This window comes from Pteronotus mesoamericanus, unplaced genomic scaffold, assembly GCF_021234165.1.
Source record: "Pteronotus mesoamericanus isolate MK-2021 breed Mesoamerican mustached bat unplaced genomic scaffold, CSHL_Meso_final contig_65, whole genome shotgun sequence".
Lineage (NCBI taxonomy): Eukaryota > Metazoa > Chordata > Mammalia > Chiroptera > Mormoopidae > Pteronotus > Pteronotus mesoamericanus.
The window spans coordinates 4181311-4206906 of record NW_026555228.1 but is presented as its reverse complement, the minus strand read 5'-3'; the positions used below and the strand labels follow the sequence as shown (position 1 = coordinate 4206906).

Below are 25596 nucleotides of genomic sequence, written 5' to 3'. Positions count from 1 at the left end.
CCAATAAAGTATTCATTGTAAAGTCAGGTACCACTGTAAATAACTGGAACTACCGGGAACCTTGGGAACCAAGGCAGACCCCAGGCCTCAGAGTTATACTGACTGAGAAGAGGGGAAGCTGGGGTATTTATCCACCAGCCCCTGGCAATCAGTGGTAGAATGGCTGCTCTTCTGGGAGTGGTCATTCTTCAGCACTTTGGGTCTGCTCCACAAGCATGCTCCTGTGGCTAGAAAAAGCCCGCAGACAACGCATCACTGGTGCTTTCAGCTGGAAATGGGCTGACGTGCTTGGGCTTGACATGATGCATGCCAAGGGGATATGGTCCTAGTTCTAATAGTATCTGCTATACTGGGGCTTCTATGAGGAGGTCTGCAGCCTTCCTCAGGTGTGTGGAACGTACTGGAAGGTAGGCAGGAAGTGAGAGGCAGGCAAGTGGGTCCCTTGGCTCTCTGGCCTAGAAGAAACCTGAAGGAATACGAATCACAGTAGCTCAGGGACACCAGAACTGAAAGTGACTTAGTCCAAGTCCCAGAGCTGGGGTTGTGTGAGGGCAGGTTATAGAGACTCTTTAGATATTCTCTGTCTCAGGTAGGGCTGCCCAGGGAAGCTCTGGACTTGGGAACTGGGGAAAGGAAAGAAGAAAGAAACTGGACAAGAAAGATCTGTAATGAAAAATAGCAACAGTAGAATGAAAGAAGACAGTACATCAGAACCAAACAAATAAAATTCATGAGTAACTCAGAGATTCTCCTTCTAAAATTCTGTCCTTAGGAAATACTACTAAGTACGGATTAAGATGTATACACAAAGCTGTTCTTTGCAGAATTATTTATAATAGCAAAACATTAAAGACATTATGAAGGGCTCAGTGATAGGGAGTTGGTTAAGTAAATCTTGGTTTAATGTAAACTTTTACAGCTATGTATATGATGCTTATAAGCAGAATAAAATTGTATTATGCTGTGATCTCAGATGTTGACAAGGCCTAGAACAAAAGACTGAAGGAAATAGGTCAAAATGTTTACACTGGTTGTCTCTGAGGAAAAGGTTTGCTGACACATATTTTTCTGTCTGGACTTACACAATTTTCTTTTTCCTAAGAAACAAAGTAAAATAAAAATGGGGGCGCGGAGAAAGAGAGACTCTTCCATATTACTTAAAATAGAAGGTAGCAGCCTATTAAGAATTATTTCTTTTTCAAAGAATTTCAGGGATCTTAAGATCTTCTCCCAGGCCCCTTGACCTGGGCCCCATTGGAGATGGATTTTTGTGACGGAGTCATGTTGGATGTCCTGAGCCCAGGTGGAATATGGCAAGAGGGTGTAACCATTGGCTCTCTGTCTTGACTGGACCTTATTATGCAGAGGAAATACAACAAAGAAAATGCTATCCAGTAAATTACAAAGAAATCAAAATCCCTTTTTATTGTCTGCAAGGAAAATAAAATTTATGGACTTTCTTTTGGTCTGGTGGGTCCTTTGTTTCTGTATGTCATTCCTGATTGCCAAGAGAGTGTTTGGGAAATAAATAAAAGCCAATTAAAAAAATTAAGGAAAAACACAATTTGCTTGTAGGAAAATCCAAACACAAAAATATAAGTAAAAATTTGCAATTTGTTCTCTTGCCTGCTCTCCTCTCTGCATGTTATGTATCTTTTAAGTAACTTTGGGGTTTTAATTCCTTTATTTCAACTCCTAGAATTCAGAGGAGCAAAGAGCCTCTTTGGGCTAGATCAGTGACGGAAAACAGGTGGGGCAGTGGTTGCCAAGTGGGGGAGATTTTGCTCCCCAGGCAACATCTGGCATTGTCTGGAGACCTTTTTAGTTGTCACAACTAGGGGAGAGGTACTACTGCCATCTAGTGGGTGGAGGCCAAGGATGCTGCACAACATCCTACAGTGCACAGGGCAACGCCCCACAGCAGAGAATTCTCCAGCCCAAATACAATGAAAGGCTCTAAGGTAGCATTTAGAATTTGTGCCAAGACTTGAAGGCTGAGGAGGATTCAAGTAGGCTGAGGAGGTTGTGGGGTGGAATATGTTGTGGGCATTTCAGGAAGGAGGGCTGGTCAGAGGAAATCAAAGATGAGAATTCTTCTACAATAAGTGGGAGGGGGAGAGTGACTCTGAAGAGCAGGGGTACAGCTGTTGGCTATAAGAACGTGCAGTACTTGCTTCGAAATGTTGTGGCTAATTGTTGACTTTCAATATAGCACAAAAGCAAGAGCCACCTGAATGCCAAGAAAATTCCAGCTTATCTGTTAAAAGGAAGTTCCATGACTCACCGAAGGTAATGGGGTTCATATGAATAACCAATCAATCATACTCAAATGGCAAACAGAGCAAGCAAAGCAACAAGACACAACCCTTAAATGCAAAAACTTACCTCTTTCTCTAACTTTACTGCAGGGGGCAAAATGTTACCACACTTTGCAAAAATAACCTGGTGTGGAGTCAAATGGTTCCGATCTTGCATTGCTAATAGGTTATAAAATGGGGAGAGAGAACTCTGGAAAGGCAATGTACACCTGAAGTTCCCCTGGGAATTTATAATTGGTCAATCACTTGTTATTATCGACATTTACATTGGTTTAGCCAAAATGGATTTGTCCACTGCAAAGAAAAGATGTCTGAATAGATTTGCAGTAAGTCTGAGATTTTGGTTAACTGAGACAATCTAAGGACAGACCTCCTCTACTTTCTAGAGAAGGCATCGTGGAAGCAGGAGATGGTGGCGCAGGCACAGAAAGCACCCGTTACATTAATGGGAACTAGATCTCAAATCTCGGTTCTCATACATCCTGTTGTCTCCTTAGTTTTCAAATCAAAAAGGGAGAGTGTGTGTGTGTGTGTGTGTGTGTGTGTGTGTGTGTGTGTATGTGTGTGTGAGATTTAATCAGAGAGAGGGGGCTAAAAGTAACAGTCATTATTAAGCTGTTTTTTTCTCTCCTCCATGGCACAACTTGTTGTCTTGTTTAATTTGTGCTCTGATCGGAATCCTGAGTACATGTTCTTTCCTGCCTAAGATGCCCAGCCTGTAGCGCTTAGGAGAAAACCACTGAGGTGGGGAGATGAAGAGTTTGGTTCAAAGATGGAGACTGGCAACTACCAGAGCTTTTTAAAAAAAGATTTTATTTATTTATTTTTAGAGACAGGGGAAGGGAGGGAGAGAGAGAAACATCCATGTGTGGTTGTCTCTCGTGCTCCCCCTGCTGGGGACCCAGCTTGCAACCCAGGCATATGCCCTAGACTGGGAATCGAACCAGCAACCCTTTGGTTTGTAGGCTGCTGCTCAATCCACTGAGCCACACTGGCCAGGGTCAAATACCTGAGCTTTTAGTTGATTTGGGAATATTCCAATTCTATGGGAAAGATGGTCAAGATGTAACCAGGAATCTCTGCCACTACATGCGAAGGCCACACAGGTACAGGCAGTACAGGTTCCAGGAAAAATCTGAAGGCATTTGCCTCAGCGTTTTTCATTCAACTGACAATGTATGACGTTCACAATCAATGGCAAATCTATAGAAATAGGAAGTAAATGAGTGGCGTCCTGGGTCTGAAGGTGGGAAGGGTTCCGTTGTAAATGGGAATGAGGGATCTCACTGGGGTGACTTAACGAGTGACAGACGTGCTCTGAAACCGGATCGTGATGAAGGCTGCGTGCTTCAGCAAATTTTATGAAGATCATTGAATTGTACCTTTTTTCTTTTTTATTGAATTAATTGAGGTGACATTGGTTCATAAAATTATAGAGGTTTCAGGTGTGCAGCTCTATGATACATCACCTGTACACTGTTGGATGTTCAACATCCCAAGTCAACTCTCCTTAGTTGTTTTGTAACCAAATCACGGGACCTGGAGGCCGTATGATTTTAATCACTCCCCACCCTCCTGGCCAAGGCAGCTGAATGAACTTTTGATACCATGTGACCTCTAATACCCTCTTTGAAAGCAGGTCTCACTGAAATATCTAGTTCTCTACCAAATTACTTAGATGGGAGTATGAAAAACAATCATGCGTCAACCTTGTATAATTACACACTCCCATTAGACTTGCAATTCTTAAGCTGGAAACTTCAAGAAAGTCTTGAGTTCTGTGTCATTTCCAGATGTCGGAGTGACACAGGACTGAGTGGCTGATTTTTAGGATATTTAGGGAATGCATTACTTTGTTTTCTCTCCAATGACTGGCTTTGCTATCATGAAGTATATACAAAATACAAATAATCAGGATTTTCAAATTGTGACTGCATGCTACTTTTTCTCATGATTTTACTGGAGTGGGAGGAGGAGACAGGAGCCTGAGATCATAGGGTGGCACTTTTACTCACAAGACACTTACAGGGTAAGGCTGAATGACAGTCAGGACTATCGATTCTTTGCAGCTTCTGTAAAAGAGAAAAAAAACAAACATTTATGACAGGCATAGGGCCCGAGTTCCAACAGTGACTGTTCTTAGGAAACAAAATGTGTGAGCTGTTGGTGAATGTCGCTTGGGCTCAAAGGGCAAAGAAACAAGCAGCTCGGAAAGGGGTTTTCAGGAAAACTAGAATCAAGTGTTCACCCAGTGTAACGAACTGCCTGCTTGAAAGCTTCCCACGCGGTTTATGCTGGGCTATACTATCTGCCACGCCGAACAGCAGGGCCCTAATGTAAAACTCGCCGAGGGAAGATTGGTTTCAGAAGCATCAACTCAGCCTTTTTATACTTTTCACTGCTCCCAAAATTGATTGTCTCCTTCGGATTTCCCTTCAGGTGCTTAAACATTTCTGTGTAATTTTCTGTAAGGGGAATAGATTTTTGAAAAGTCTATCAATTCATTGAACACCATTATGTTCTCAGGGTCGGCCTCACGGAAGAAAATGTCACTGCAGGTTCTCATGTAAAAACAGCACCCCAGGAAACACGACTTCCCACTCTGTGTGGCTTACTGAATACGCGGGAACGACGCCTAGAACCTTGAGCTGATAAATATTTCAGACAGGCCCTCACTGGGAAATATTTTTCACAATAGGGAACACTTTGTAGCTAAAAGCAGAACAGTGTAATATAATGGTTTATTTAATTTCCTCCAAGTAACCCAAACCTTTCAAATAATTCAAACTCTGGGGCGGGGGGAAGTCATATGATGGGCTCTAATAGTTTTTCTTCCTTCCTTCCTTAGTTTCTCTTTTATCATCAGCAGGAGAAAGGTCAGTTGCTACTTTGTTGAGGCGGGGCTGACTTCCCCTACTTCGGGGTGTAATTAATTCCCTGCTTTTGTGCTTTATTGCCCAAACAAATACAGTGAAGGCGATGGGCTGCAGGGCAGTTGCTTGTAGAGACACCACTACGAATTGCAGCGGGGGCCGCCCTTTGGTTTGGCCTGCTCACAGCCGGCAGGGTTGGACCACGTTCTACCGTCTGCTACAGCGGTGGTGGGAGTGAGCCCCCAGGAGGGGGAACTGGGGACCAGGAGGAGAGAAGCCTGTGGACAGGAACAGCAGGACTCGAGAAAACACCCAGAACACGCAGGATGACGGTGATTGTGGGGAGAGCACTTCACTCCCTGGTGAGCAGCCCGCCTGCTCCCATGAGCCCCCAGTTGCCAGGCATTGGCAGAGAACCTTGGCAAATGGAGCGGGCGGCCGGCGTTCCCATTTGATGGGGCCACGGAGGAATAGTGTCATCAAAGGAGAACTGACTGGGTAACATGCATGATCATGCATTGCTGGTGCGCATGTCAATACGTGTAGCTACAAGTGAAACAGTAGAAAACATATAACACAATTCCATTTACACAGGCTCCAAATGCATGCGCAAAACAGCAACAATATATGTGGAATAATGCAATAAAAACGACAGGGTACACACTAAACATGTTTGAATGGTTTCCTCTTCAGGGGAAAGGCAGTGGCTGTGAGCACAAATAAATAAAACCAGAGAGTGGCCTTGCACAGGTCTATGATGATAATCATTTATACCATGAATTTATGAGTTTGAGTAAATCAACTCTCTGTACCTGTGATTTTTTAAAAAAAATCGTAACTTGAACAAAGATGAAATTGGGGGTAGTCACATGCCAGCAAACTTATAATAAACTGTTTAAGGGGAGGCTCTCGGGAGAGCTCTAGAGTAATTCCTAATTGTTCACCAAGACAACGGGGAAGCAGCCTCCTAACTCTTTGGTCGCGTCCCCTCACTGAACTACCTCTTCCTTGGTTGACTAAACACAGTCCCTGGGCTTCTTCCGCTTTCCGGGACAGTTGCTTCATGAGAGGAATGAAGATGCAGAAAGCAACATGAACGGAAGCAAAGTACTGCTTCGTAGCCTCACTCAAGTTGCCCATATTCGTAGGAAACAAGAAATACCCAGCAGATAAGAAATGGACACAGGTCGGCTGACTGAAGTCCTCTGCCCAAGGCCACACCCAGAGCCCTCAGTGACGGGCTGAAATTAAGAGGTACTATATTTTTCCCAAAACATCATGATTTATAAAGACTTCAACTAATACTGTTTTAGTATTTCCCCAAATCTATTCACCTGTGCCCAAGTTCACATGAAAATGGAAAACACTTTGAACAGCAACACCCACAAAATAGGAAGTAGATTAGTAGCTAATATGTTCTGAATGATTACCATGTGCCAAATATTGCATTACATTGTGTTACTTGTTGCCTCATTCAAGCCTCTGATAAACCACTAAAGAAACCCACTGCAGAGATGAGGAAACTGAGGTTCAGAGAGATCCGTTCAATGGTCCCAGGTCACACTCAGTAACTGGCAGAAACAGGACATGGGCCTGTGCTTTCTGACTCCAAAGCCTGTGTCTGTGTCCTTCAGTTGTCCTGCAGAAATTCAGATACGAGTCTAAAAGCACAGAATTTGGAGGACACTAGAGTGGCATCGTGGCAGCTCTGGCAACACTTCCAAGTGCGGTGAGCATTGTTAGTGCTGAAAAGGAGCTTCTGTTTCCCATGTCCACTTGGGGCAAATCACATCATCCCACTTGGGTTCACCATTTTCATCCAGAAGAAGAAGGGGCTTGGACTCAATTAGTGGTTTTTTCCAACTGTGCTCCATGCAACCCTTGTCAACCCTTCTGAGAGGGTGACGCATGCCTGTGGGATACCCTGTGTCTTTTCAACCAGAAACCCTCCACTGCTCTATGCACTGGGATTATGGGTTAGGGTCCTGCTGAAGAAAGAGATTTGCTGCTAAAAGCAAATTGAAAAACCAACGGACAAAGCCATTGTTGCTGGTTCATCAAATTCCAACAGGCCTTTGCCCGCAATTCTGAATTGCATTCTGAATTCCCATGGAGGTGTCCAGCAGTCTCTTGTAACTTAAACTTCTTTTTATCAATAAAAAGCAAAGAAAACAAAGTTTTATTGCATTTGGTCGCCTTTTCATTCTTTATATTTTAAGGATGACAATAATATCGCCCGCTATTTTATATTGCAAATGTCAAGTCTTTCAGTAATAATCACAAAACCCTAGAGATGGGTAGTACTATTGTATTATCCCACTTTTACAGATAAGGAAATGAGGCTCAGATAGGTTACAGCACCTTTAATAAAGCTGAATGACTAGAAAGTGGCAGCCATTACTTGCCTGATCACAGACTTGGGGCTTGGCCAGTGACTTGCTTTGGCCAATGGAAGAGGTACAGATCAGAGCCTCCTCTTTGAGAGGCTTTGCATGTTTCTGCTTGCCCTCTTCTGCTCTGTGTCACCATGTGCCTATCATACCCTAGCCAGCACCCTTGTCCAAAGAGGATGAGAGACCTGCGGAGTAGGCGGGACCCTAATCTGCAGCTTTTGAGCAAGCCCAGCCAAGATCAGCCCAGCCACCCCAACCAGTTTTCAGACGCATGAGAAAGGAACACTTATTTCCAGACAGAAAAGGAACAATATTATATGATTCCACTTACATAAAACATTTGGAACAGGCAGACTCATAGACACAGAAAGTAGATTAGAGGTCACCAGGGACTGGGGGGAGTAGGGAACAGAGTTTTTTCTTAATGGGCACAGAGTTTCTGTTTGGGATGATGAAAAAGTTTTGGAAACAGGTAGTAGTAATGGTAGCACAACACCGTGAATGTGATGGATGCCTCTGAATCGTACACTTAAAAGTGAATAAAATGGCAAATTTTGTGTTATATATATTTTACCACCATAATAAAAGAGAAATGCTTGTTGTTATTAGCCACTGACATCTTACGGTTATTTGTTCTGAAGTGACAGCTGACTGGTACAGCCTCTGTCTAATAAAGGGCAGGTATTATAGAGAAGAAAGGATGGGAATTTGATGTAACACAGAATGTGAGTGAGAGAAGAAGCAAGAGGGGACAATGTCAGATTCAACATCTGATCCACTGAGTGAAATCTTTCCTGGTTAAAAATAAAGTAGGTGGTGGGCCAAGGAAGGGATTGTCGCGGCAATCAAAAAAGACCATTTACAAGTGGCTTATGCCATGTCAGGGTCATTCCCAGGGAGGCACTGCTGTCAGGGGGCATGTGAGATGGTGACTAGAGGAATTCAGTGAGCTAGAAACATCTTCGAAACATTAAAAAATCTGAGGCCAACACAAATTTGGAGCCTGAAATAGTGGAAGAGATTAGAATGAGACAGGTAGTGTCATCTGCCAAGTTGAAGCTTTTAGAAAGAATAGTTCATATCCCGAGTCAATTCTTAAAAAAAAAAAAAAATCACGGTCTTATGCAATTCAAATCAATTTGCCTTGACAGTTGCTTTCCATCCCTTTCTTAGTTCAGAAGATATTTATGTTGGGTTCTGCTCTCTTTCAGCTCTTTCTCCAGCCCTGTTTGCCAGTCCTGCAGTGCTCACAATATAGGGATTGAATATATTTTTAAACGATAATATTACACAGAGGGCCAGAGACTGTCATGCAATATTTGGCGCAATCACAAACAAGAAGTGTGAGCCGAAGCCTTTGGATATGTGTGTTGAGGGACTACAATTGTTCGAGAAACGAGATGATAAAAAAATCATTTGCTAGACAAAAAAATCCACTCTGTGTTTTCATATTTAGCATAGTTTTCTAGGCCTGAGGAACCTTGGAGCAAGGACTTGCCTACATTCTGGTGACACCTGGAAAGGTGCCTTAATTTCAATTAGCTACAAATCCCTTAGCCACATAGAAACATTTTAAATGACTTTCCTTTCAAAGTACAACTGTGGTAGAAAGATCTTGACCTTTGGAGTTAAAGAGGTGTTGAATTCTGTTTCCACCTCTCACTAAGATATGAGGTCAATTATTAAACCTTTCTCATTTAGCAGTAATTCAACAGATAATGGTGGCTACCGATACTTGCGCAGCGATATTATGTTCTACATAATCACATGGGCATTTAGAGCCCAGCAATCTGGTCTCAAATTCCTGCTCCGCACTCACTGATCTTGGGATTTGGGACAAGATACACAACCTTTCTAAGTTCCAGTTTCTTTATCTGTAAAAAAGGAATTAATAGCAGTACTTCCATTAAATGAAATGATGTTTATAAAAATGCTTAGTAGGATTCCTAAGATGTATCAAGTGCTTAATACACGTTACTAATCTACGGATGAATGTCTTGGCATTCATAATAACAACATCAACAAAAATTAATCAAGCTTCTTCAGATACCAAAGGGGGAAAGAAAAGAAATGAGATGTTAGCTAAAGGTCTCGGCAGCAAGCGATGTGGCTGCAAAATGGATATGATAATAGTGATAATAACAGCCCTGTTCGGAGGATTGTTGTGAGAACAAATTATAGATGGGTGAACTGCTTTTAGTATCTTGGAAGAAAGATATTATGTAAACTCCAGTTCTTTTTCTTTTCATTATTTTTCCTTGAAGACTGCCAAAAAAAAAAAAAAAAAAAGATCTTAGTGGGTGGATGAGAACAGGGATTGAGAGAGAAAAGGAAGAGAAAAGAATTCAAAGAGGCAAAAGACAGAGAGAAGTACTTTCTGGCCATCACATTTGCTAGAATAAATGTCATCTACCTAGCCACTTGGCCAAATGGGAGGTGGAGTGAATGTCTGATTTCCCTGGCCTCTTGCTCTTGTCCAGGAAATGTCTACATTTTATGTCCACTGTGCTCAGAGCATCCTGTGCGCCTTGTGGACATGACTACTGCCTTCACCTCCATCACTGTGCTCTGTGTTTTCAGGGCCCACCGAGAACATTCTCTCAGGGCAACTCTACATGGTGTCCGGTCTCGAGGGCAGACACTGATGCTACCTGCTCTGGGAGAGTTAACATGCAAAGATCAGTCTGTGTAACTGTGGGTGCTTTCTTCTTCATTGAGCTTACTGGGGTGACATCGGTTCACAAAGTTATATAGGTTTCAGGTGTACAGGTCTACATTATCTGTATATTGTATTCTGCGTTCACCACCCCGAGTCAAGTCTCTTTCCACACTCTCTCCTACCTCCTTGTGATCCCTCTTTCCCACTGGTAACCACTAGACTTCACACTTCAACTTTGAAGACCACGGGAATTCATTCCACACATGTTGGACAAGCCCCTACTATGCATCAAAGACTGTTTTGGGTGATAAGGATACACCAGTGAACAAACCTGAACATAATCCATGGCCGCCTGGGGTTACCGCTCTGTGGAATCACCTGGGCATTCAGTCAGAAGGTGCCCTCGCTGGCTGGGAGCAGGCCTGGGTAGACCTTCCTTCCCTCCACCACCCAGGTTCCCATCCAGAAGATGCAGACACTGGGTCAGACCTCAGATGACAGGGGTTTCCCCGAGACACCCAAAGCTGCTGACCCTTTCAGCTGACGAGTCCCCCTACATTAACCAAGCTGTTTTGTTCAATGTCATTCACCTCAAACTTCCTGTCCACCTTTCCTTCAACAGCCCTCTTTCTTCCGAACACCCTCCCGGAGTCAGTCCTGTGAAGTGTTCCCAGATTACCCCCTCTGCCTCCAGGCCCACTGGTTTCTATGGCAACCTTTCCCGGTGCAGGGGCAGCGGCTCTACCTCTCAAAGAAAAGAGGGAACGAATTAGGGAAAGTGAGGAGAGACAGGCTGCCTGACTACATGGAGTCACATATCCTTTCCTTTTTTTTTTCTTTTATTTAAAATCAGAAGGCTCCTTTGTACAAGGTTTTAATATGAACAGGAAAGAGGGATAGTCAGAATCTATGTGGAGCCAACCAGCAACATTGTCAGAGGAAACGCCAGCATGAGTGATCATTTAGTCACATCTGTATGCTAGGGGCTCTGTGAGGCGCTCCACGCCCCATCTTTCTCACGTACTCCTTAGAGCATGTTAGTAATTAGAGATGAAGATACGGAGGTTTTGGAAATTAAAATATTTGAGTCTGAGGCCCGTAGGTACAAAAAACAATCTTTGTTTACCAACGGAATCCACTCCTGCCGCAGGAGGACGGTCCTCGGTCCAGACCCAGCTGCAGGCTTAACCTGGGGGCTGAATGCAGGTCCCAGTGGCAGGATTAAGTAGCATAACGTATGAGAGATGCATCGGACGCTGCTCTGACCCATAAAGCTTCATAAATGGTGGTGCCTGCTGTCGTTGTCATTAAGCCATTATTGTTTTTATTATTGTGAATTCTTGTCCCTGGAGCCCTGAGGAAGGGCATTCCAGGAGATACAGAAGAGAGTCTAGCCCAGTGGTGGAGGCGGCTCATTTCACTGCCGCAGAAAGAATGGCTCTCCCCTGACCGCACACGCTGCGCATTCTCAGAGCTTCGGTCTGAGCTCATCGTCCCTGAGGTTCCGAGAAAACGCCTGCAGGACCTGCTATGATGCCCTAGACGGCTCTCAGCCGTGATTTCAGAAACCCGGGGGTGTGTTGGTTTGCAGAGCAGGATTCTAAAGCAGGATCTTGACACTTGTTCAGGCGGGCAGCCTTCCAGGATGGAATTCAGACTCACTGGTCTCACAGTCTCTCTCAGGCCTTCTCAAGTCACGAAACATTGCCTCTTGCCCTGACTGCGTGTCCCAACCAGTATGGTCCATGTGGGAGATGACACAAACACAGCAGAAGCCGTTTGGGTTCCAGTCATCAGAGCTATGCCAGCTTCCATTCTTATTTATTACTGCCTGCACCAGCCTTGATCTGGCCTGTGTGACCCTCGTCACCTCTCTCGTCTTTCAAAGAACTCTGCAAGGTAGTCGTCATGGTGTCCCCTTTGCATGTGAGAAAACAGGCTCTCTTCAAGAGATTAAGCATCTTGTCCAAGGCCACGCTGCTCATTTGAGGTGGAGCCAGGAATCCTACCTAGGCCACATGCACCGATGGGCTCTTCTTCTGTCCTTGAGAAAGTCATCGTCAGTGTTCAGAGTACCCACATCCCAGAGTTTTGCCTCCCTCTGTTGGCTCCCAAGAGCTGCCCAATAAAGATCCATGTTGTGTTCATCTTCACAGGCTCGGAAGCAGTTTCCTATACTGTTTCTTTTAACCTCCGCAATGCTCCTGGACAGGAAAGCCCACCTTCTCCACTTGGTAGCTGACTAAACTGCAGTGCACAGAGGCTAAGCAATCTGTCCCCTTCGGCCAGCAGGGCCACTGCAGGTGTCTTGGAAACACAGAATGGGAAAAGAGCAGCTCCAACTGGTGGGAGATAGGGGGACAGTTGGTGGAGAACCACAGAGAAGGCAGCTTCTGAGCTTGATCTTGACAGATGGGTAAGAGCTTGACAAGGAAACTCATGTCCAGGAGCACTGGGCTGAAAACGGTTCTCCAGGCAGGAATGGCTTGAGCCTGGTTAGGGAAGAGGGCATTTCCCGGCATAACTAAGACACAAGATGGGTGGGTGGCTCTTAAGAGAGAGGAGACTGGAAAGGAAGACTGCAGGGAAGCTGAGGAAGGCCATGTTCATGCAAAGAATCCTGGTGAGGGCTACTCTTCCTGAGAAATGTCGGTGGCTGAGACCCCCAGACTTGACTGAGGAAAAATAAATATTGTAGTGACCACAGAGCCTCACAACTATTTTGAACCCTTTACTGTATGTCCTCAGAGATGCTCTCTGCACAGGGCATATGGATATATATTGAATTCATATCTGAAACATTTTAATCGATGGCCTGAATTTCTTTTTAAAGCTGAAGCTTGAAATGAGCTCATGCTTATGCATAATACAGATTATATATAAATTTGCCAAACATGACGAGAGGACTACACGATCACATGGATAGCTGCCTAGAAGACATCACATTGAGCGTTTCTTTGTGGCCTGATTATACAAGTGCTCCAAATATTGACAGTGAAGATTGATTATTGATGGTTTTGTGTCAAAGGCAATAGTTCAATTGGGAGTTAAACCTCTGTGATGATTCCTATGGGAGGCCGCACTGTTTATTGAAAAATCATGATGATTTGGCCTCCAACGCAGGCTCCATGACTCAATAACAGAGAACTTGGAGCCACTCAAATTTACTGCTCCCTTCAACTATTTCTGCCAACTCCCGTTGGCTCATCTCATTGATGTCATCCACCACCCAGAACTCAAGGTAGAGATTTGATTAAGTGTCTCAGAATCTGCATCAAATACACCACCAAGTCCCAATGACTCTTCATTTGTGACACCCTTTTCTCTACCCCGAGGGAGACTCGGGTCCAGTCTTCCAGCTGTTATTTCTCACCTGGACTCTATCAAGGACTTCTAATGGCTTCGCTGTTTCCACATTTGCCTCCATTATTCCATTCTGCATGTAATGTAGCCAGAGCCATGTTTTTAACATGCAAGTTGGATTATTTTACCGTACTGCTCAAAAACCTCCAATGGTTCCCTCTCTTTCCTAGGATAAAATCCAGACTTCTTTTCATGGTCTAGACCAGGGCTCACCATGTTTTTTTTCTGTTAAGGGCCAAATAGCAAATGTTTTAGGCTTTGTGGACCAGACAGTCTCTTGCTACTACTCTAACGCTGCAGTTGTAGCACAAAAGTAGCCACTGACAATATGCAAATGAATAGGCTTGGCCATGTTCCAATAAAACTTGATTTACAAACACAGGTTGAGGGATAGATTTGGCCAGTGAGCCAGTTTTCCAGCTCCTAACACTACGTGACCCTCCGTGACCCAGTTCCTGTCTGTTTCTCTAGTTTTTGCACACCACTTTCTCCTTTGCTGGCCAAGGACAGCCACGCGGCCTTTATTTCTCTCCCCCAAACACTCTAAGCTTTTGGCCTGGTTGACATTTCCCACCCTCTGGGTCTCAACTTAAATGTCACCTCCTCATTGAGGACTTCCCTGAGTCTCCTGCTCCTATGCCATCATTCTCCCATACTTTCCCTTTGTGGCACTTACCATAATTTGTCATTATCTATGTACTTGCTTGTTTCACCACTTACTGTCTGTCTTCCTCCCTCGGTCAGATGCTCGAGGAAGGACGGCACCAAGTCTGTGCTGTTCACTATCCCCAAACCAGCACCTTCTGCCATGCCTAGCATACAGTGGGCGCCTAATAAATATTTTATTTTTCATTTATCTCTTTAACAAAAGTTTGAGGGTGATCTAATTTTTATTTTATTGTATTTTTTAGAGAGAGGGAAAGGGAGGGAGAAAGAGAGGGAGAGAAACATAGATCAAAGGCCTCAACTGGGGAGGCAAACCCGCAACCCAGGCACGTGCCCTGATTGGGAACTGAACCAGCGACCTTTTGTTTGCAGGACGATGCCCAACCCACTGAACCATGCTGGCCAAGGCATAAATATTTATTAGATATCCACTTTTCATCTCTGAGTCTTTGTTTCCTCACCTGTAAAACGGCCAGTGACAATACCCACCTCAGAGGATTGCTGTGTTAATTAAACATGTCAAGTGCCCAGCGGAGTGGCTGTACTCAGGCATTTTCCTTGCATTTGGCTCTCACCTGCAGAACCAATCTTAGCGAATAGGATCATTTCTTTACAAAGCTGTCCACTCTTTCAAATAACCATTCGAGTGATTTGTGGTCTATCACCCCAGTCAGAACACTCAGGCTACTTTAGTTGCATATTTATAATCCGAGGTAAAGATTAGAAAAGCATGGTTTTCTTTCTAAAGTAGAGACTTTCCCCCTGCCGCTACATTCATTCACCCTCAAGTCCTTATTGAGAAATAACTGTCAGTGAATGTGGAATGTTAGGCTAGAAACAAATGTTGGATTAGGGACAGGTGGTCTCTGACGTTTGATGTGACATGTTTCTAGAAAACAGAACAGAACTTGGACTTCTTATGCCCCTTAGTCTGCTTAAGACGTCCTTGGCAGGCCTGAGATGCGTTGAGGGGAGCAGCAATGAAGCAAGTGCGAGGAGCAGAGTGAGAGCCGCAGAGGTAATCAGTACACCGGGCCTCTGTGGCTCCCAGAGGCTTTTATTCTCATCTCCCAGCGCCAGGCTTCTGAGTTGGTCCAAGCCTGAAAGCACGGAGGGGGCTCAGGGAGCAAAAGTCCCTGGGAATTTACGATCCTGGGGGTGGGGGGTGGCGGGCAGCCCTTAAGCAGTGACATCCCCCGGTGGAGGAAGAGTACAAATGCTCCATCTCCCTGCCTCCGCTGGGACAAGCATCAGGGGCAACGTAGGAGATACCCAGAACTGCCTTGTGGACGGCGCCAAAGTTACCCACGTGCAACTTTGCCTGACATGGCATCTTTGTTTGGCCTCCTTTCCTTGCAGGCCCTGCCTTGCCATGCTTGTCATTTTTGTTTTCCTGGGAACTCTTCCAATTAAGCCACTTGCACATGGATCCCCATCTCATGGTTGGGTTTTGGGAGCCCAACCTAAAACAGTGAGCAAGTGCTTAAGGAGGAAATTTGGTATTCTCTCTATAAATTGTCATTTCAGTCCCACATTTGAGCAGTTATACTCTGGGTAAACTTTTGTGGAAGGTGTACATAGGCAGGTAGGTCCAGCTTACTTGAAAAGTTTAAGTAAATGCCATTCAACAATTTCTGAGCTCAAAAGAGTGGGAGGAGAAAACTGGAAGTACTTGGAACTCACAAGTAAATAAGAAACAGACCAGGTTAAAATTAAAACCTCCTACCCTGGCTGGTGTGGCTCAGTGGATTGAGCACCGACCTGTGAACCAAAGGGTTGCCGGTTCAATTCCCAGTCAGGGCACATGCCTGGGTTGCAGGCCAGGTCCCTAGTAGGGGGCATGTAAGAGGCAACCACACATCGATGTTTCTCTCCCTCCCTTTCTCCCTCCCTTCCCCTCTCTTTACTTATTACTTTTAGTAAATAAATAAAATCTTTAAAAAAATAAATAAAAGTAAAACCTCCTATGCCAAGGCCACATTGGGAACATTTTTCCTTTATGAAAACATATTGAAACAACCATCATTAATAAGCCTCATTCTTTTAAAAAGATGACTGGAAATGTTCTTGTAAAATGAAGAAATGCCAATCTGCATTAGTCTTACATAAAGATTTCTCTGAGCAAAGAGGTAATTACAGCCTGACAGATGCTTAAAATAGTCTTGATTCTATGTTTCTTTTTCAATCCAGAGGTGGGCAGATACCGCCCTGGTGCCTCTCTGAATTATAGCTTATAAAACTTGGAAGAAAAAAAAGACCTATCGAACCATAATGTTTAGACGATATAAGACTGGCAACTACCTTCTCCTTTCCCTCTTCTCTTTTCACTATCCTTTAAGCCAATGAAAAGTCTAAGTTTTCTTCTCCAATGGGAACAGTCAGAACCTATTCTTGTGTTGACAGCAGCGCTGCCTGGTTTGCCCATGGTCCGCTGCAATGGTTCTCAGCCATTGTTTCACCTGGCGTCCATGTATCCATGTTCGACTCTGGACTCTGCTCTTTACTGGCTGTGAAACGCTGGGAAAATACTATGCTTTTTTGAGGCTCTATAACCCCATTTGTAGAATCAAGAAAACCTTTCCTGTCAGCCCACTATTTTGTGAAGGCGATGGGCACAATTTACTCATATGTATTAATCATGGAAGAATATACAGCATGAAAGTAACAGTGGCAGAGGCGATGCCTACAGTGGATCAGATATTCCCCACCCTAGTTTATAAATAGATACTCTGCTTCGCAGGAAGTCAATTTTTTAAATCTAGGGCTTTTCTTGATGTTCACAAATGTAAAATTCTCAACATTTAAACTTCATAAAGCAAATTATGGATGCATCATAAAAAGCGGTCTGCTAGTCACTTCCAAGGGAAAAGGGGAATGCTTTGCTTTGAACAGAGTGGCTATGTTTTATTTTCATAATATATGACTGTTTCTTTTTTATTTAAAAAAAAGCAGGATTTCACCTGAGCCTGTGAGAATTATTATTTGTTTATATTTGTCTGCTAGGACTGCTTGAGAATTACTCAAATGAAAGCGCTACATGACCGTAAGGGATAATGAACATTTATAAATAGTTTTTCAGAATGAAACTCTTTGATAAAATCTGTAGCTACTAAGGATTATGTGAATTAGGTAAAATAGTTTTTGAATATCGTTGAGTTCTCCCACAACAAGAGAGAAACCAAGTAGGACGGCAAAGTCAAACACCCACGGACAACATCCCCAGCCAAACAAGATGGTGACGTATCCCCAGGAATGCTTACACAGGAGCTGGTGGAGACCAGCCGCCAACAGCATCTATATGGTAGGAGATGGAGGGGAGGGAAAGGGGATCTGAGGTCTCAGAGGCCAGTAAGAGCCTGGAATTGCGCACAGGTCCTCACAAGAAGTGCGAGTCCCATCCCGGCAGAGCTGTCAGGTACCAGCACATGCCTCCCCGTGTAAGTGCCTCTCTGATGCTAAAAGGACGACAAGGTAGCATACCTATTGGCTGTCTCTGTCAAGGTGTATGGGGGAGGGAGAAGGGGGGGGAAGAGGAAAGTTTACAAAGTTCAGAAGGAGGTAGCTGCTTCCTGAAAAGGTATTAAGATACATTGTGAGTATAAAGGTGTTAGTCTAAACCCAATGTTCAGGGAGAGAGCAAATGGGGCAAAGAGGTTACTTAGCTAATTTCAATAATGTTCACAGTAGGACAACAGCCAGAAATTTAATAAAGGTGGGTAAGTAGGGGGAGGAGGTCAGGGCTGTTACATAAACACGTATGTCTAATGACAACCACTAAAGCAAAAATGTACCTCTTCCTAATTAACTACTTGTGTGTATGTGTGAAAACATGATAGGATATAGTAATCAGTAGGATATAGATTTAAGTGAAAAAAGCAAAATGAATAAAAGCGTGTCTAATTTACTACTGTTTCAAAGACTGGAGATGGATTGGAGTATGTGTTCATATTAAATAATGGAAGAATGAGCCATAAAATAAAATATAAAAATAAGTGTTGCATTACTGAATGAAATAGGAAGGAGAGGCGAGGGACAGAATTTATACTTCTTTGAATATACGTTTTGTAGTTTTAACTTGGGAATCATGTAACCATATATAATTATAAAACACGGTTAAATAAAATCCTAAAAATTGCTTATAAAGCAAAATAAAGAACCCGTGCCTCCAGTTGTTGGCATGGCTATAGTTAAAACAAAATTAAACCAAACCGCGGTCCTTAACAATTCTAAGTACAATAAAATAATTGCACTTGTGAATCCAGTTAGGGGCCAAAAGACAGAGAGAGGAACTATCCCAAGTGATTTTAAAACATTATTTTAAACATCTTTGTAGAATATGCCACAAAGACAAAGAGAATTGCAATAAAAATGTTTTACAATATGTTCTGTAATCAGGTTATTTGTGAGTGTGTTATCTCACTGGTACGTGCATAGTATGGGATGAAGTTAAGAAGGTAGGATGGGGTCACTGAAATGTGGGATATACACTTTGAATAAAAGGAAATAAAGATTTAAGGCAGATGAGGTTACATAAAAACTTTTTATCTTGAATTGGAATCAGACATAATGGTATGAGCTCATGATGTATTTTATGTTTAAAAATGTACACGAATGTCGTAGTTCTGTCATTATCAGACGAGATTGGGCGCACTCAGGGTGGTATGGCCGTAGACAGTTCTGTCATTATCAAAGAGCACATTAGCACTCAGATTACCAGCTACCATTTCCCGCTAGGAGAAATTGTGGTTCATTGGAGAAATGAGTGATTCCAAATGTGGAGCAACAAATCTACATCTCATCAGAAAGTCAGGACACTAGAAGAGATTACTAGGTTCACGTCAAGAGGACTCAGTACCACTCTAGAATAGACTCCCACTTAACAAAGATTAGATAAATTGAGCTTCAATGAGAGTAATAGTATCAATGGACTTATGCCAAATATACTTAAATCCATGAGTTCATAAAGATACTTAAAAAAAACAACAACCCTGTGTTTTGGGAATGCCAATTCATTATTTTGAAAACTGGTTTTGAAAAGTGGTAAATAAAAGGTCAGAATCAAGTATTTGTCCTGCCTTTCATATGAACTGCTCTTCAGGGTAACCAAATAGTTTCCCTTTATAAAGTCATTCAGTTAAAAACTCAAGAAGAAATGATGGAATCAGAGTAAGACCTCTGTGTTACTGTTCACGAATTGATAGATCTTGGCGAAGATTATCAATTGTTGCTCAAATCACAGAAAGAAACACAAACAGGTCTCATGAACCTCCCCAGATGATGAAAGCGCATAGCATCCTCTGTACCAGCGGATCAGACTCTTAAGAGGAAATGCAGGAGGATGAATCGTGGGACATGCCATCCAAGGATGCAGAGAGCAAAATTCAGTCTCTGGGAATCTCTACAGGACAAATAGCTTATTTCTTTAAATACAAATAATTGTTCTGAAAGATAAAAAAGAGATGTAAGGAGAAAATGTATATTAAAAGAGTCTTAAAAGACACAACAAATCACAGTATCTGGACTTCACAGGGATATTGATTCAAATACACTGCAACAAGAAATTATTTTATAAGACTATGGAAGATATTTGAATACTGACTTGATATTTGATAATATTCAGAAAATATTCTTAATTTGTAAGGTGTGATAATGCTCTTGTGGAATTCTACATTTTATACAGCTTGCTTATTCCTTAGAGATATATACTGAATTATTACAGATGAAATGATACAATGTCTGAGGTTTGCTTCAATATCATCAAAGAGTGGGGAAGTACCTTGGGGACGACCGGCCATAGCTAGGTGATGGGAACATAGGTTGACTACACTGTTCTCTACACTCATGATCCTGTTCAAAATTTCCCATAGCAAAATGGTTCCAACACAACCTGCAGCCATGAGCGATGAGTTATAACAGTGGGTGTTACCTGGGCTTGACTGTTCTTTTAGTAACGGCCACTAGATTTCCTTTGCAGAATCAACTACCCCACTCTTAGACACTGAAAATCCAGGTGAGGCTGATCCTACTTTCATGACATGACCCAGAACCTGGCACCCCAGCACAGTCCACCCTCCTGAGGTAGGAGTGGACAGTCACCATACTGGGCCACTGAAAGCCCTGCCTGGGAAGTCTGGTTGGATTAAGTGGGAAATGGTGGTCTTTCACCCCATTGGGTTATTACGCTGGTAGCATGCAAGTTCTGGTTTAGTGTCACAGGACTTGGAGAGAGCTCTCCTGAGAATGAAGTCAACAAGGAAAGTGGGCGGAGCCAAAAGGTGGAGGGCCAAGTATTCCTGGTAATGCCTGGTCTCAACGCCCAACTCCGCCCAACTCCGCCCAACTCCGCCCAACTCCCCATGTGCTGAATACGCTCCACCCACCTCCTTTTCAGTTCCACCAACCAGTAAACTCACTTTTTTGCTTAAGTCTGAGTTATGGTTCACTTCGGCCTGAAAAGCTCTTATGAATCACAGCTATGTTACTTTTAAGACATACTGTATATTTAAGGGCCCAGGGGAGGGACTTACTTCATGGAGAAAAGAAGCAAATTACAGTGGAAGGCTAATTTTAAGGGCCTCCCACATATTGTATTACTATGTCAAATAATGGAAACCAGTACCTCACTGTGCTTAGGAAACATAATACATGCAGGAAATTAAAGGCTGAAAAATGTGCGTGGTTTTCAAAAAAATCTTGGAAGTTTCCTCCAAACTTGATATTTTTTATTATAAATCCCAAGAGAGGCTTCCTTTGCTATTTTGTTTGGCTATTCAATTTTGAAATGACCAGGCTTTAAGTTACCCAGATACCCTGAAGTGCTCTATCAGAAAGAACATTCCAAATGTTATTTCCAGAATTCACAGTGAGCTGATACTGTTGATTGGGTTCAATGAATAACAGTCTGTTCCACCTCTAATACCCTTGATTTAACATTAAATATAAATGACAACACCCTGGGGTAGAATTTCAGAGCATGTGATGAAAATTCAGCTCTGACGCGCTTCTTGTAAGAATCCAAGAAAGCTCAACTCACAAAGCAATCCCATTTCTTAGACAGAGATGTAGACTATTTTGTGCATAAAAATATAAATGGAACAGCAGCCAGGAGCTAAAAGGGAGAGAAGGATGTTTAACCGTGATAAGTTCTCACATGGGGGAAAAATAACAAATCTTTTATTTTCTGAGTCCTTCATTATTTGACCTGGAATTGGTAATGAATTTTGGAAATACTCAGAATACAGAAAAGCAAGAGTTGAAATAAAATTGAAATCATATTTGGAATAATAATACATTACAATTTCTTCTGCCTGAATGACAAGAGCTATAATTTTTTTTGTACTTTTCTGTCTAAACATATGTACCGCATAGAGGAAATGAATCTGTATTTAATCTTTTAAGTTGTTATCAAATGACTTATTAAGTGATTTTTAATGTCTACCTTGTGGTGATATATAACTTGGCACACTTAATAAAGACATTTAAAATGTGCTGAATATTAATAAGCAAAGATGTTGAAATAAAAGTGTAATCTTATTTGGACCAAGACCAATTTGATAGATATGAGCTCATATGTTTGTATGTGGAATCAAAAGCTATCTCAGAGTAGAGAAATGGCACTAAAGAAAGTCCCTGTTTTCCTTGTTTCTTCATTCTGTGAACATTAAAAAATAAGACTATATAGTGTGTTCAAAATTTTTATTCCATAACACTAGTTGTAAGAAATAAGAAATAACCTGTTTCTTTGTATTTCTAAAATGTACCTCTACTCTGAACTCTTGCCCAGTTGACAGGTGGGAAACACATTCTCAGGTATGTCTTGAGAGGTTTCTCCTTTTGCCTACATCATGCAAAATTCCTGAGGATGTTAGACTGGCCCACTCAATGTCTAAGGGTCCCTTAGACATCAAGTGACGGCATGGTGTAAGAGAAAGTACATACCACAAATGGACTTTGGGTTGACTTCCTGGCTTCATCAAGTATTGCTCAGCTGACCTAGGCCAAATTATGGAACTCACCAGTTTAGTATAGAGCCATGACTTTGTCTAGTCCTGTTTCTTAACTATATATGAGTCCAATTACCCCCAGTCACAAAGATGTGCTAGGATTTGGTGTATGTGGCTCAGAGGAGAGCTTAGAAAATGGTAGCTGCTTCCATTTTCCTTTTTTTAAAAAATCTGTTAAAATTAAATTGATCAAGAGTTCAAGTGCCTCTTCCAGAAGTTTCTCTTTGCATTAAAAAAACAGGAAAACAGTAGCAAGGGAGTACAAAATCTCTCTTTGCTTCTTGTTCAAAGAATCCCTTTCTATCTCATTCTACAGATTTATAAGCCAATTCACTTTTATAGATTCTATTTATAACTAAAATCCACTGTCTTATCATTTAGTTTATGCACACGGGGGTCTCCGCTACCACACCATCTGGGTTCCCAGCAGGGAGAGGGCGGCTCTTGATAATTGCTACCTCCCTGCTCCCTGCTCTGTTGCTTGGGAACAGGGACAGAACTTGCCTCATTACCTCCCTCCACTCTTCTCAACATCTCATGGATATTCTGCCATCTCAGAACATGCCCGCCCACTGGGGAACCATTGATCTGCAGGACTTAAAAAATTGCACCCTCTTGAGAAAAAGGTGAGAGGCACCTCCTGCTTATCATAGTACACTTAACCTGGACAGATTTCATAACAATCGTTTCCAGTGGCCCCCATTGGGGTGGAGGCACCCCCAACGATTAAGGAGAACCACCAGGTTTTAGGGGATGGGTCGCAGGCACTAAGTACCCTTCCACACAAAGGCAGGTCTGTATAATGAAGAAGGGTCTCACACAGCCTGCCTCCAGCCCCCCATTCCCATCCCTTTGGGGGATGAGGACTCCGAAGCTGTTCCATGTCCAACCTGACAAAGCTGGTTGGGTGACGCAGTGTGGATCCATGATCTTCTCTCCCCCAGATTCAGGTCTGTTTTGCACTATCACACTCTATACCCCTTCCTGATGAGAAGGGAGCACAGGGCGAGTACAAAGCTCGGATGCTGATTCAGTTAGGAAAGGGGAGGAGGTTCTTCTGCAAGTACCCATCTAAATGACGTGTATGAGGCATAAATACAGCCCTTAACCCCACACAAAAGGGCAGTAAACACTGCATTTACCCAGAGGAAATTTAATTTATTGAATTTAATGTTAAACTAGAGGTCATCGGAAGTGTGGGCTTAAATGCAACTCTAGTTATGGTGGGTATATGATCTGCAACTGCGTTAAGGCACAGGGGCAGGTTCATTCCAGAATGCTGATGTAAACCACATGCCAAATGCCTCACTGTAAATCTGTGAGTGGAGCCTAAAGTGATGCAAAGAGGTTGGGAACTATGAAATCAGTAGAAATGAAGCAGAGGGATGATATAGTGAATGATACTGACGGAGTAATAGAGACGTTTGGAATGTCTAATGTTTCAAGGTTAAAATCAACACATAGGCAAATACAAGAGATAAGCAATGGACCTGCTTCTGGCACATTAAAAGGTTATCAGCTCATTTAGATTTGGTTAAAAGAATAATAAAATAAATTGTATGTAATATTTTTAAAGACAGGTAAGTATTACATTCACGTGTAGGGTTTGTTCTGCAAGCATCGATTTCCTTACAGTTTCATGCTCAGCACGGCACTAGGTGTGAAGGCTGGCGTAATGAATAAAATAGGATCTGTGCAGAGATGGGCTGCGAGCTCTGCATGCCTGCTCCCTCCCATGGTCCGGGCACACAGCTGGACTAGGTTCAGCTTCCCGTGCAAGTGGATTCATCTCTGTGGCCAGCTTCCTGCTAAAGGGAAGACAGTGCAAGTGTTGTCTACGCCTTTGGGCCTGGCCTAGAAAACCTTCCACGTGCCTTTCCACCGTCTTCCCCTTCTGCAGTTTGACAGGGACAAACAGGAAGCTATGTGTTTAAGAGGGTGGAGCTACAAAACAGGCGGGGTCTGGGTAGGGGCGGGTGGTCCCTGGATCAGGCCTTGACAGAGAAAGCCAAGGCCACCAATTAGGAGCAGCCATTATGGACTTTCCATGATTGACAAACTCCTACTGTGACTGAACATTTGTACAGCTTTGAGTTCATTATAGCTGCTGATATTATCCTAACCCTGGTCCCTGCTATCTACGGACCTGTGACAAAGAAAGACAAATTCACAAATAATGATAACATTGTGTGGTAGAAATCACAGTAAAGATGTATATATATTTCAGTGGGTCAAGATATGGGAGTTATTAACCTTGGAGGTTTCCTGGGGGTCGGGGGGGGGGAGTCAGAAAAAGCACCCACAAAAATTTTTGCTGTGTATTTCCTTATGTTTTTTAACTCTCCACTTTTAAGAAAGGCCCTAAAAACAAGCCCAGCACCCTCTGCTTTATTTCTCTGCCTTTGTGTCTTACTGTGTTCAAGTCTCTTTAAGTTTCATTTGTTTATGTCACAGGTGGCCAACGACAACCTGCAGGCTACATCCAGCCAGTCGCCTGTTTCTGTAAATAATATTTTATTGGAACACAGCCACACCCACTTGATTACGTATTATCCATGGCTGCTTACATGCTACAATGGCAGCGCTGAGTTCTTGTGACAGAGAGCATAGGGCGAGCAAAACCTAAAATATTGACTATCTGGTACTTTGCAGGAAAAGTTTTCTGACCCTTTATTCAGGTCATTGCCTGCGGAAAGTGTCCACACCCCCTTCACCCACGTGACAACACTGAAATCACTCTTGTGCCAGCCACCACCTTGTCACACTGCTGCGAGCCTGTGCAGTCCCCCAAGGCAAGCTCACTGACCATTACTGCTGTGTCCTAGCGGCCCAGGAGAGAGCCCTTTACAAACCTGGGTATCCGGGCTTTTAAATCATTTCCCAAGTTATCTTTATCCTAAAACACTACATGTCTACCCAGCTCCCTCTCTGGTTTCGATCAAACACCAAGGTTTGTGTTCCGGTCCCCTACTCTGCAACTTTAAGAGGAATAATTGACACAATAACCTAGCTGAGTAAAAGTCATGTGCTCTCACATACATCATCTCATTTGATCCTTAGACAAAGGCTTAGAAGTGCAAATTCTTAGTTACAATTATAGCCTAGGAGATCAAGACCCTGAGACTGAAGCAACTTGCTCAGCATCGCTCTGCGGCGGAGATGATGTGAAGACGACCTCGATAAAGACAACATTAACTCCCATTTATTGACAGCTTATCATGTGCTCTTCTTCTTCTAAGAGCTTTACTCACTGTGGTTTATCTAATTTTTACAACAACTGTTTGGGATAGGTCTTCATTGTATAGGTCACAAAATTGAGAT

At 43.0% G+C, this 25596-nt stretch overlaps 1 protein-coding gene across 1 annotated transcript in view; it reads right to left on the bottom strand.

The window, feature by feature from the left end:
- The window catches only part of FRMPD4 (FERM and PDZ domain containing 4), a 149816-nt gene that overhangs the window by 36409 nt on the left and 87811 nt on the right, over positions 1-25596 (bottom strand). Inside the window, exon 4 of the mRNA XM_054581176.1 lies at positions 4345-4390. Coding sequence (XP_054437151.1) covers positions 4345-4390 — 46 coding nt within the window. The remainder of the gene's footprint in view (positions 1-4344; positions 4391-25596) is intronic.